We start from the raw sequence: 13,334 nt of genomic DNA, 5'->3' as shown, positions 1-13,334 counted from the left end.
GCATAACCTTTTCATGATAAGATCCTCCACTTTCTTGAGTTTCTTTACTGTGGCCGCATCATCCGTAAATGATTGACGTCCACTTCTTGGCTCATCTGTGAGGGACATGTGGCCAGTTTGGAAACTCCTGTTTCAAAAAGCAACAGTGCCATATGATGGGCAATCATCACCGTAGATAGCTTTCATTTCATCATAGATTTTCTGAGCATTGTAGGCCTAACCCTCCAAATGCAGGAACTTAATCACGCTGCATGCCTCAATTTTCACCATCTTGCAGGTTATGCGCCTACTGCCCATCTAGCGCCACCTGTAAAGAAAGTAAACATACTTAGGAGACCATTTTTGGACCATAATGTACATAAAGACCAGTGATTACACTGACAAAATTTCATCAATATAGCTCTTTTTCTTCTGGGTGATGTCAAAAACCTTTGGATACCCCCTCGTACATGTACCTTTACTGATCAATGATCAAATTATAAACAACTGGAGATGATTCAATATTTCAGCACTGGGGACATTTTTTTGATACAAATAACTTGTCTGAACTGATTAATTGAATGACAAATGTATAATGTGGTCGACATGCCTTATGTCGACATAATGTCGATTTTTTTTTTTTTTTTTTTTTAGTTTTTCAAAAAATATTTTTGGCCAGAAAGAAGCAAGTTATAGGCCCAAACTGACTTGTTATTCAAGGTTGGAAACCAGAGAAATACTGCTACTCAAAAAAAAAATGCCAATTTTTTTTTACAAAGTTGGATGAACTTGTACATTTTGATTACCGTTGCTTCTATTGAACAGTCAGGGACACATTGAATTAGTATGCATTGCTAGCTGTTCAATAGAAACAAAAGTAATTAAAATGTACAACTTTTTCCAACTTTGTAAAAAAAAATTGGCATTTTTTTTTTTTTGAGTAGCAGTATTTCTGGTTTCCAACCTTGAATAACAAGTCAGTTTGGGCCTATAACTTGATTTTCTGGCCAAAAATATTTTTTGAAAATTAAAAAAAAAAATTTGTTTTTTTTTTTGTTTTTTGTTTTTAGATTTTTTTTTTATGTCGACACACTGTCGACGTTGGTATACGAATTATATCGACATGTCGACAATAAAAAACGGTGCCGACCACATCACTAGTATAATATACCATTGAAAACATTTATAATGTGATAAGATATATACCTTGATATTTCAAATACATAAAGTTCACGACCGATATTCATAAAACCACGCTAGGCCTAGTTGACAGCTAAAATTGACTTTAGCAAGCTGCTAAGCCTAGCTGATTGCTAATTCTTATTCATAAAACCCAGTTAGAGTTAGCAACATTCTAAAATTTTGCCAAAACTTAGAGTTGATCTGGGGCAGCGCTAAGTCACTAGTTGACAACTAGTCTTAATGATTTTGAACTAAGTTTGACATGATTTATTGTTTTAATTTCATATTAACTGTTGTCAATTATGAAAAATAATGTTCTCAGAATATTCTGTTTCTGAGGTCTTCAGTGTGTTTTACACATAAGAAACTGTCTTAAAAACACACAACAAATTTAGGGTGAATGAATAAACATTGAACTAAGCCAGTATTGTTTAACCAAATTTGCACAAGAAAAATGATTATGATATAGCAAGTAATCTTTAGTTAAGCAGATATGTTCAATCGAAGCAATTCTGTTCAATTGTTTGATACGTAAAATATATATTTTGGAGACATGTTACCAATGTTCTCTTTGGTAAAGATGCATGACTTATTTTCAATAACAAATTATATGTCAATTTGATAAAGATAAATCATGCTTGGCTTTTGTCAGGACAACAAGCAAGATATATCATATGCTATTAAATTATCTAATATTATTTACACAGTGTTGCTCATGAAGCTAAATGAGCAGCGTTAAGTGGATGCATGTTGTTTTCTATTATGAAGCAATATAGTATGTATAGTATGTTTTTACAACAAACCAAGGACTTAACATGTATATGAACTTTACTTGTTCAGAGTATCTTTTTTAATTTAATTTGCCGTAACAACCTTGTAGGCCTATATAGCTTACAAAATACACATGTAATTTTATTAACTTAAATCTCAATGAAGACCATCAGCAATGAGTCATTACATTTTGATCATTTTGACTGTGGTTCAGAGCTCAAGTATAATAGACATGTATTATATAAGCCTATTGTATTAGATGTTACACAACTGTTGAAGGCCATATCACCCAAAACACCCAAATAAGTTATCAGCTAAATATTTCTAGTTGATAGCTAGTTAGCAAAGTGTTTAGCAAGGTTTTATGAATAAGAAATTAGTTGATTGCTACGTAGCTATCAACTAGTGGATTTAGCATCTTGCTAAGCACTAGTTGGTTGCTAATTTAGCAAGGCTTTATGAATATCGGCCCACATGTTTAACAACTCTACTTTGAATAATATATTTTTGTACACAACTGGTTCCTCAATATGAAATGAAAAGAAATATTGTAATATTATACATGCTAATTCCAGTTTGCCGGTAAATAGAGGCAAAATATCAGCATGATGTACAGGCCTAGTTGTTAATTTTCATGTGCCTTAAACTTGACAGTGGAGAAAATTGGTGTGACTATTGTCATTTCAAAATCACAGTAGCAATGAATATACAACCATGGAGGCAAATCCCACAGCAGTTCCGCAAAGCATTCTTGCTTCATTGCTATTATAGGAGATTCTTCTAGACAATAATAATGGGAGTCAAAGCCAGTGATATATTTATTAACATAATGATGCATAAATTATGTTACATTGCTATACTTGTCCATTTGTAAGATACTATTTTTTGCTGGATCAGTTATGCAGCATTCTCAGAAATTGAAATTATACAAACATTATATATGATGGCTGTACAAGCAATGCACAACACAGCATATATATACAATGGCTGACTAACCACCCGACCCATTGGCAGTTTCATCTTCTTTTCTATAGATGCCATTGCAGTTGTGTGTTGCCCTCAGCCTTTGTGAGAATTGTGATGGAAACATGAAATAAACATTCCAGTATAAATTCCAAGTCGCTCCGGTCACTCATTTGAGTTATAAAAAAGGGTATATACTTATGAATAATTGTAAAGTATTTCAATAGCAAAAGTTCCTTGTGTAAAATTATGTAAGCATACAAAACACCATGGTTGTATATTTATGTCTACTGCATTTAAAAATATAGGAAAAATGTATATCTTTTGATACAAAAGTTCTTTCTTTTTGTTTCTAGTTTCATAAAACTAAATTGATTTAACTTAATTAATTGTTCAAGTACTATTTTACATGTATATAATATTTGTTATCCTCAGATATGAAAAGCGGTGATAAAACCAAATGTGACGCTTATTTGATGTAGATAAGCTTTTCCAATAAGTGACGTATTGTCATATGAGCAGGTTGCAACACAGATAACAAAAGGCCATTTGGAAATAGTACACACAATTGAATCATAGATATAATTGGGTATCATTAACAAGTAGTATGATAGTGAGTAAGGTATATTTCACAATTACAGACAGAGTACTAATTTATATCATTTCACTTTAATGTTAGTTTCCCATATGAATGCACATGTGATATATATTTATAGGACTTATGCATGAGAAATGTGTATAGGGTCACCGTCACCGTGTTTGGTTTAAAAAATAAAACAATTTGGTTTTATAATGTAATTGCAAAGATTAGCAATGGAATTAATTGGTGTGTTTGAATGTGGTTTTACAACTGTATTGTTGTCAAAACTAACTTCAATATCATGTAGTGTTTACTTTATCAAAGGTCTTGCTATTGTAGAATCATAGCAACTGTCATTGAACATTTTTGATTACTCTTTGTCTGTAGATAACATGTAAACCCATACAATGAGAAGAAGATCAAATGAATCGAAGATTATGTCAACAAGTTTAAATGACTTTTCATCTATTGAAAATAATACATTAATAAACACACATTCTCTATTTTGTCTAATAATATTAACCAAAAAACAATAATTAGAGATCTATTCTTGTACTTTATAGTAATTGAATATTTTGGAAAGGTTATTAACAGCAAAAATGTGTAATTGTTTATCTATTTTCCCCCGGACTTTCATGGAATAACTATTATTTTTATATTTTTCTTTCATACCCCCAACTTTGCTTTCGTACCACCCTATAAAATATTAAGTATGGATATATTACATACATGTAGCAATTATACATGTAAACTGTGTAGTTTATACAATTATACATGTCAAACTGTGTAGTTTAAAACTGCAGTAGTACATCTAATAAAATGCATTCCATGAATATCTGTGGTGTTGTTAATTTATTTTAAAGTTTGGTTAGATATTTACCAAAATAGTCTTCATCATGCTGAAGCCATGGCACTTGACCACAGAAAGGTATTGGCCACCATGTCAACTCTATAGACCGTATCCAATACTACATCGCTCATTTGAATAAAATGTTGCTCTCTGTAAGGTACCATGGGGCAATCCACATGATAATACAATAAAACAGGTAATAGGTATGAATGGTTGTGGGGTCAAACTAGAGACCTGTCCCTGTGACACTTAAAAACAACATGTCTGCCATTTCAATTGTTATAAAAAAAAAAAAAAAAGCGCAGTGATTTATAGTGCGCTACGCACAGGCACAACGCCTAGACGTTGATCCACAAGCCTCAGCACACTTTACAGTTGAGTTTATTCAATAGGGTCTATTTGTGATAGTGCACACGATTGCAACAACTACTTTTGTGCATGCCAACCCTAGTTTTGCCCTAGAGCAGCAAAAATTCATCGCACACACAAGCAATCTGTAATTCTGTGGCCCCATGCATGCATCCCACAATTTTAATGGACGTGTAAAGTAACACTCTGTCTTTGGGGGGCTGGCATTTTCTTCAGAAGGGGGTCCCAAATATACTGGGGGTCATAAATTTGTTGAAAGAAAAATAGGGGGACATACAATTTTTGATGACCAAAATGTAGGGAGTCACAAGATGACTACAGATAGTGTGTTTATTTTATTCAAAAAGACTGATTTCAATACAATTTTAGCCTGTTTAAGGGGTAAGGTGTGTGTGGTGGGGAAAAACATTTTGTTGCCGAAATAGGGGGGTTGCAATTTGATTGACGCTTACTTTTTGTAAATTTGGGACCCCAAAGAAAATGCCAGCCCCTAATGCTGAAAGAACCAAAAGCCTGAGTAACCGAACTTTTTAGCTATAGAGGGCAGTATTACTATTTACTTTCCTCTGTTCCTCAAATAGGTTCAGAGCATAGGTTCATACACAAAAAAACTTCAACTTGATTTTTCTCAGTTTGTCTGTTTGGGTTCATGCATGGGGCTACATAATTAAAAAGAAATACACCATATTTAGCTCTATTTGGAGTCCAATCATAGTTATTTGACCAAATGCTCGGAAGAAAGTTTAAAAATAAATTAGTACGGTACTAAGTAGGCCTATTCAGTGGCGGTGCCTTTATTTTTGTTTGGGGTGGGGGCAAAATCAACAAATTTGCACAAAATTGCTGGAAAAGTGGAAATTTTTGTGATTAGTTTTTTTTTTACTTAAAAGTGGGGGAAATATTGGGGGGGGCGGGGAATTCACCTTACCCATCCCACACCGTAGTATTTTGAAAGAACCGCCAAAATGACCACATATTATGTCAACAATTTTATTCAAAGATATATCAATATTGTCTGGTTCAATGAATCACAAAAATTTTAATTGATTAGGTCTAAATTACTGTCATAGGGTCAATGGCGTAGCTAAGGAGGCTTCTGTACTGGCCTACGTGATATTTTAGATTAAGCTTTTGTCTTTTAATTCGTCAAATCCACCCTCCTGAAAGTTACCTTGGCTTCCCTGGTAACGCCACTGTATGTAGGCTATGCATGGTCGAATGTTTTACTTGTTCATAGGGCCAAAAGCCCGGGGACAAAAGTTGATCTGATTTTCTTACTGGGAAATTGTGTATCTACCTTTAAGGCGTAAGTAAGAAAAAGAATAGTTTGCACCATCTATGATAGGGTGTTACAGTCTAAAGAGTTATAGGTCAACAGTATTAACGACAGGGTTGTAATGAACCGCCAAAACTGTATAGTGTTGCGTTTTTGCATATATTTGCACTAATTTTTAGCTTGAGTCAAGTTACTCGACAAGTGTATAAAGAACCACTGACCATCAAGGCCTACACCCTAGCCCATTTTTACGAGTTTCACATCACCATGATGACACCGTGACGTTATAACTCTGAAATGGCCTTGTCTTCCGGCTTAAGGGCTGGGGTATGAACGTTTGGACAGTATTTATTTTGGGACATTAGAGCACATCAGACATATCGAATTGCATTCTGAATACGAAGAATGTCATTCTGATATCAAATAATTTTGATTTTTGAAATTCGCAATTTAATACACATTTTATGGCAAATCATTAAAATTGATATTTATCAGTACTTGAAGTAAACTTTATAAATCTGATGATTTATACTTTAAGTGTATGTAGGTGGGATGAAAAGCCGACGATCAATTGAAAATTTTGACCTTTCGTTTAGAAGATATGGATTTTTTTCCCAAAACACCAAAAAAAATTAGGTCTTTTGGGAAAAAAATCCATATCTTCAATATGAAAGGTAAAATTTTCAATTGACCGTCGGCTTTTCCTCCTGCTACATACACTTTAAGAATATATCATTAGATTTATATAATTTACTTCGAGGACTGTTATATATCAAAAATTTGAAAAATATCAATTTTTATAATTTGTCATAAAATTTGTATTATATTATGATTTAAAAAAAATGAAAATTATTTGATATCAGAAAGACATGTTTCGTATTCAGAATGCAATTCGATAGGTCTGAGGTGCTCTCATGTCCCACAAAAAATACTGTCGAAAAGCAATAAACGCTCATTTTAGATCCCTTAATTGTGCAAGCTAGTGGCCACAACTATTTTATTTGAGTGTCGTTTGTCTGACCGGTCGATGGTCGACTCTGGCGCCCTCAATTATAAACATACATTCATCACACATACAGAGGGCACCACATCATGCACACACCATTCACCAGGGCCTGCCATTCACCTGATAATAAGCCCCCGGAATAAGCCCTTGGGGTTAGATTGGGGATCATAGGGTAGGGTCAGGTATTAGGGTTGGATGGTGTAGGGTGTGTACTTTGATATGGGTGACAGGGTGAGGGAGGGTGTGGTGGATGTAGTGGGTGAGGGGTGGATATTTTTGTACTGCGTCTTTAACACGTGATGTCTCCGTCTCCCGGCTCCGACTATTCGAAAGAAGTGATTTATTCCTAGGCCTAACTGTAGTTTTTGCCTATAAAGAGTGAAAAGAGTGAGTAGGACCTAGACCTATTATGTTGCAGGCCGGCACTCCAAGCAAAAATAGTGAAAATCACAGACTCCAAAAGAGTGCCGGTCCCCTCATGATAATAATGACAACTAACAATTCTTTCTTCTAAAGTGAAAATTTCACTCTGTTGGTGTGATTATCAGTACATAAACACCGTCACTATTTGGGTTCACTCAAACTCTTTTCTATCCTGTTAGCAATAAAACAATTTTAGAACATAGGCCTATTATTAATTTTGTTAAATTTTTAAACTTTATTCTTCTTATTTTTGTGATAAATAATAGGCCCTATCATATGGACTGTCGGTGAAAATTAACAAATCAGAAATACATTAAACAAAATATAATCAGTGGCGGCGCTACGGGGGGGGCAAGGGGCATTTTTCCCCAAATATTTTTCTTGCCCCCCCACTTTTGAGGCAACAAAACCCCCCAAAATCACATAAATTTGCAAAATTTGCCAAATCCCCCCCTGAAATTCACCCCCAATGCCCCCGCCGCCACTGAATATAATTCGCCCCAACTTTTGGTGTTATTTGAAACCCTTTGGTTTTCGTAAGCAATGGTAAGTAAAATCCATAAATATAGGCCTACAATTTTTTTTAACGAGTTGTGGTCAATATTTTAAACCTGAATTTTTGGCATAATGTTTGTGAGATGTCCCAACTTCACCTAATTGGATTCAGCCATATTCATTTGTGTTTTAGGACAAAGAAATTAAAAGGGCATTTCGTGATCCACAGCCTTATCTCCCTTCTAAAAAAAGTTGAGTTTTTTATACCACTTGAAACCTCTGGCCTATAATGTTTAGGGGCCTAGGCCTATATACAAAAAAATTTCTTGCATATTTTTTAGCAAAAATATCCTCTAATTTGAATTACCGAAATTTTGGGAATAAGCTGTTTTCGTGGATATCTACTGAAAAATGTCATAAAAAGGGGATAAAAAGAGGATGCCAGGATCACGAAATACTCCTTTAAAGTTTAATTTTAAAGTTTAAATTTCAAAGTTTTAGGGGCCTGAGCTTTCGATCCTAGCAGGATCTTTATCAAAGGCAGAGTGACAAGACAACACACAAACATGCATATATATAGGGACATGGACATAAAGGAAAAGGAAATTAGCAAGACAATAGAAGACATAAGTGTTTCTTGGGAAATATCAATAGGGGCAGGAAGTGGGATGTCATGAATGGAAGTAAGAGGGATAAGGATATGAATGAAGACAATGGGCTGAATAGAAATATGAAAATGAATGGCAACTACATGAACATATTACAAAATGATAGATGTAAATAGGAAATAAAAACTAAAATAATAAAGTGGAGGAAAAAATGTAAAAAAAAAAAATATAAAAAATAATTGGAAAAAAAAAAAAAAATTGAGGGGGGGGGCCAAATATAATGATGATGAAAAACAAGTTAGTCGTTTCCCTCTTGGATGTTGAGACCGTGTGGCTGAATGGTACGAAGGCGCTTCATCCAGAATTTCTCCCTGCTGGCACGGACGGTGTCGGGGCGGTTACCTAAAGACTCAATGCCCTGTAGGATCATGTCGGAGATGGAGTGGTTGGGGAGGTTAAAGTGATTACCAACAGGGGTGTCAAGCTTCTTGGTTTTGACAGTGGACCTGTGTCCATAAAACCGCTTCTTAAGTGCATTCTTAGTTTCTCCCACATACTGTATACCACAAACTCTGCAAGAAATGAGATATACTACATTAGATGTGGTGCAGGTGATGTTGCCCCTGATCCTGTGGGAGGAATTGTTGGAATTACTGGCAACAGAATCCCCTTCTTGGATATGGTCCTGGCAGACAACACACCTGGAATCACATGTGAAAGTACCCTGTTGTGTGGAAGGAATAGTATCAGAAAGTGGGGGACTTCAGCTCTCACAAGAAGATCTCTAAGATTGCGAGGACGTCTGTAGGCCAGGATAGGGCTATCAGGAACTGCTCGTTGTAGCCGATCTGAGGTTTGAAGTATATGGTGATTGTCATTAGTGATGCTGCGGAGAGGAGGGAGGTTAGGATGAAAAGTGACCACAAGAGGGACTCTGGTATTGGTGTCCTGGCTTCTGGGCTTCTGCTTCAGTACATCTGACCTGGGACGAGATTTGACCTTGTTGATGGCCTGCTGCACTTTAAGTGCGCTGTGTCCCCTAGATGTAAGGTTCTTCTTGAGGTCCCTGGCATGCTGTGAGAAGTCAGAATCATTAGTACAAATGCGGCGGAGGCGGAGAGCTTGACTGTATGCTATACCACTTTACAATGTTGGGGATGGCAACTGGAAGAGTGTAGGTACTGGTGACTGTCTGTGGGCTTGGTGTATAGATCTGTGACAAGGGAGTCATTCTCCTTTCTGATGGTGACATCCAAGAAATTGACCTGGTGGTGAGAAAGTTCAGACGTGAATTTAATAGTTCTGTGGAAAGAATTGACATGGTTAAGAAAGGTGTGAAGGCTGTCTTCTTCTCTGGTCCAGATGAAAAACACATCATCAATGTACCTCCACCAAATCCATGGACGACAAGGGGCAGCATCCAACATCTGCTCTTCAAGCCTAGACATGAAGAGGCAGGCGAACGACGGAGCCATGCGGGTCCCCATTGATGTCCCAAATACCTGTAAATAGTGATCTCCCATAAAGGTGAAATTGTTCTTAGTTAGTACATGATTCATGAGAGTCTTCAGATCATCAATGGGGGGACTGGTGTGGCCACTTCTAGACAGCGCTTCACAGGTAGCTGAAATTCCTTCACTGAATGGGATGTTAGTATACAAGGATGACACATCACAAGTGCCAATGATGGCAGTGCTGGGGATCTGGTCCTTGATAGCTTCAAGCTTCCTGAGAAAGTCCGGGGTGTCGTGTATGTATGACGGAGTCTGAGAAACAAGGGGGTTTAATGAAGTGATCAACATAGAGGATATGTTCTCAGTGGGGAACCATTACCGGATACAATGGGTCGACCAGGATTCCCAGGCTTGTGGATCTTGGGCAGGAGATAAAATCGAGCAGCTTTAGAATCTGTAGGAGAAAGAAATGCATGGGCTTTGTCAGTTAATTCATCACGAGCATGCATGTCATCCAGGGTGGTCTTTATCTGTTGAGAGAAAGAGTCAGTAGGATCAGAATCAACAAGAGCATAGTTAGTACGATTGTTGAGGTGCTTCATGGTCTCATCGATATACTTTTGGCGATCCATGACAACCACGGCAGATCCTTTATCAGCAGGCTTGACGATGATGTCAGTCCTGGTTCTAAGAGACTTGAGAGCCTGGCGTTCCTCACGGGGTAAGTTGTCATGTGTCCTGTGGGGAGAATTAGCAGAATTATTAACTTTGGAACTAACAACCTGCACGTATGTCTCCATGGCTGGAACCCTGTTCTTTGGAGGGACCCAACTGCTTTTCTTGCGAAAAGGCTCAGGTTCAGATGCTGGCTCATCAAGGAAAAACTCCCGTAGACGTATGCGACGATAGTATTGAGTGAGATCCTGACTGAGTTCTACCTGGTTGACCTCTGGAGGGGTGGGACAGAACTTGAGGCCTTTGGAGAGAAGATCCAATTCAGCGGAGGTAAGAGAGGACGATGATAAATTAACGACTGTGGAGGGAAGGTTTTCGTTATCATGGTTAGTAGTTGCAGGACGCCTAAACCGTCTTCTGTTGTGCTGTTGACGTTTCTCCAAGATACCACGGATCTTCCTGTTTCTGCGATCAAGAAGTTCGGCTTTCTGTGTGGACAAACATGAATTTATCTGATTATTATACTGTTCCCATTGGGCCTCTGTACAACATGATCGCAGGTCATCTTCGAGTTCTGTGATTTCATCAGAGAAACTGTCAAGAGAAGCAGCACAATGTTCAGTTAGGATATTGATGAGACGGATAGATGTACCATATAGCAGTTGATTCCACTTCTGTTGTAGAGGGCCAGAGAGAGTGCCCAGTGCTGGTGTACATTTTATCTGTAGGCCTGTAGGAATAATGCGAGAGTGGGAATAAAATCTGTAGTTATCTTGATGAAAAGAATAACGCATGGCTTTCTGTTTGGTCTTCCTGAGTTGCTGAAATAAAGATGTTGGGTTAGACATGGTGAATATAGTATACAGTGTAACAACAATTAATATATGGCAAAAAAGCTGTAAAAATAAAACATGCAAAATGGTTAACACAGATAACATTAACAAGTAGACAATATACAATATGGATAAGGAGGATCACCACAAGGGGATACTGCAACAGAGAAATATTATAACGTTAAAAAGTGAGCTGTTGTAAACTGCTTATCCACAAAAATAGCCTGTTTAGTAAAATTTCAAAGTTTTAGGGGCCTGAGCTTTCGATCCTAGCAGGATCTTTATCAAAGGCAGAGTGACAAGACAACACACAAACATGCATATATATAGGGACATGGACATAAAGGAAAAGGAAATTAGCAAGACAATAGAAGACATAAGTGTTTCTTGGGAAATATCAATAGGGGCAGGAAGTGGGATGTCATGAATGGAAGTAAGAGGGATAAGGATATGAATGAAGACAATGGGCTGAATAGAAATATGAAAATGAATGGCAACTACATGAACATATTACAAAATGATAGATGTAAATAGGAAATAAAAACTAAAATAATAAAGTGGAGGAAAAAAATGTAAAAAAAAAAAAAATATATAAAAAATAATTGGAAAAAAAAAAAAATTGAGGGGGGGGCCAAATATAATGATGATGAAAAACAAGTTAGTCGTTTCCCTCTTGGATGTTGAGACCGTGTGGCTGTATGGTACGAAGGCGCTTCATCCAGAATTTCTCCCTGCTGGCACGGACGGTGTCGGGGCGGTTACCTAAAGACTCAATGCCCTGTAGGATCATGTCGGAGATGGAGTGGTTGGGGAGGTTAAAGTGATTACCAACAGGGGTGCCAAGCTTCTTGGTTTTGACAGTGGACCTGTGTCCATAAAACCGCTTCTTAAGTGCATTCTTAGTTTCTCCCACATACTGTATACCACAAACTCTGCAAGAAATGAGATATACTACATTAGATGTGGTGCAGGTGATGTTGCCCCTGATCCTGTGGGAGGAATTGTTGGAATTACTGGCAACAGAATCCCTTCTTGGATATGGTCCTGGCAGACAACACACCTGGAATCACATGTGAAAGTACCCTGTTGTGTGGAAGGAATAGTATCAGAAAGTGGGGGACTTCAGCTCTCACAAGAAGATCTCTAAGATTGCGAGGACGTCTGTAGGCCAGGATGGGGCTATCGGAACTGCTCGTTGTAGCCGATCTGAGGTTTGAAGTATATGGTGATTGTCATTAGTGATGCTGCGGAGAGGAGGGAGGTTAGGATGAAAAGTGACCACAAGAGGGACTCTGGTATTGGTGTCCTGGCTTCTGGGCTTCTGCTTCAGTACATCTGACCTGGGACGAGATTTGACCTTGTTGATGGCCTGCTGCACTTTAAGTGCGCTGTGTCCCCTAGATGTAAGGTTCTTCTTGAGGTCCCTGGCATGCTGTGAGAAGTCAGAATCATTAGTACAAATGCGGCGGAGGCGGAGAGCTTAAAGTTTAAAGACAGAATCAAAGTTTGTTTGGTCTAAAAGAAAACCAATGTTTGATATGTTACAGTTCCAAATCTGTGTAATAAATATTGTTTACATACGCCTTATTATTGAAAATTGATTTCAATTTGTACAATATTATTTTATTATTTATTATTATTATTGATGAATGTTTATTTATCTTTTGAACTTGCCGCATGCACACACGAAGTTGGCATTAATGAATGGACTATTTTACACGTGACCCGTGTTTGCATACCAATTACGCGCAGTTTGGTGCCTTGTGTAATTAGGCTGGATTATGTGTGTGCAAAGTCAATACAAGGAGAAAGTCTATCTGGAACTATCTAAGCTTCAGGCATGTACACAAATCCCACGTTACAACATCCA

At 37.3% G+C, this 13,334-nt stretch overlaps 1 protein-coding gene across 1 annotated transcript; it reads right to left on the bottom strand.

Moving 5' to 3' along the window:
- Positions 1 to 9,340: 9,340 nt before the first annotated feature.
- On the bottom strand, positions 9,341 to 10,952 carry LOC140153745 (uncharacterized). Its single transcript, XM_072176576.1, is given in 2 exon segments — positions 9,341 to 10,327; positions 10,330 to 10,952. Coding segments are annotated over 2 exon segments (1,119 nt in total). The 5' UTR covers positions 10,757 to 10,952; the 3' UTR covers positions 9,341 to 9,635.
- Between the last annotated feature and the right edge of the window lie 2,382 nt (positions 10,953 to 13,334).

This window comes from Amphiura filiformis, chromosome 5 (assembly GCF_039555335.1).
Source record: "Amphiura filiformis chromosome 5, Afil_fr2py, whole genome shotgun sequence".
Lineage (NCBI taxonomy): Eukaryota > Metazoa > Echinodermata > Ophiuroidea > Amphilepidida > Amphiuridae > Amphiura > Amphiura filiformis.
Note: the sequence above shows the minus strand (reverse complement) of the source record. Positions and strands in the feature narration are given on the sequence as shown.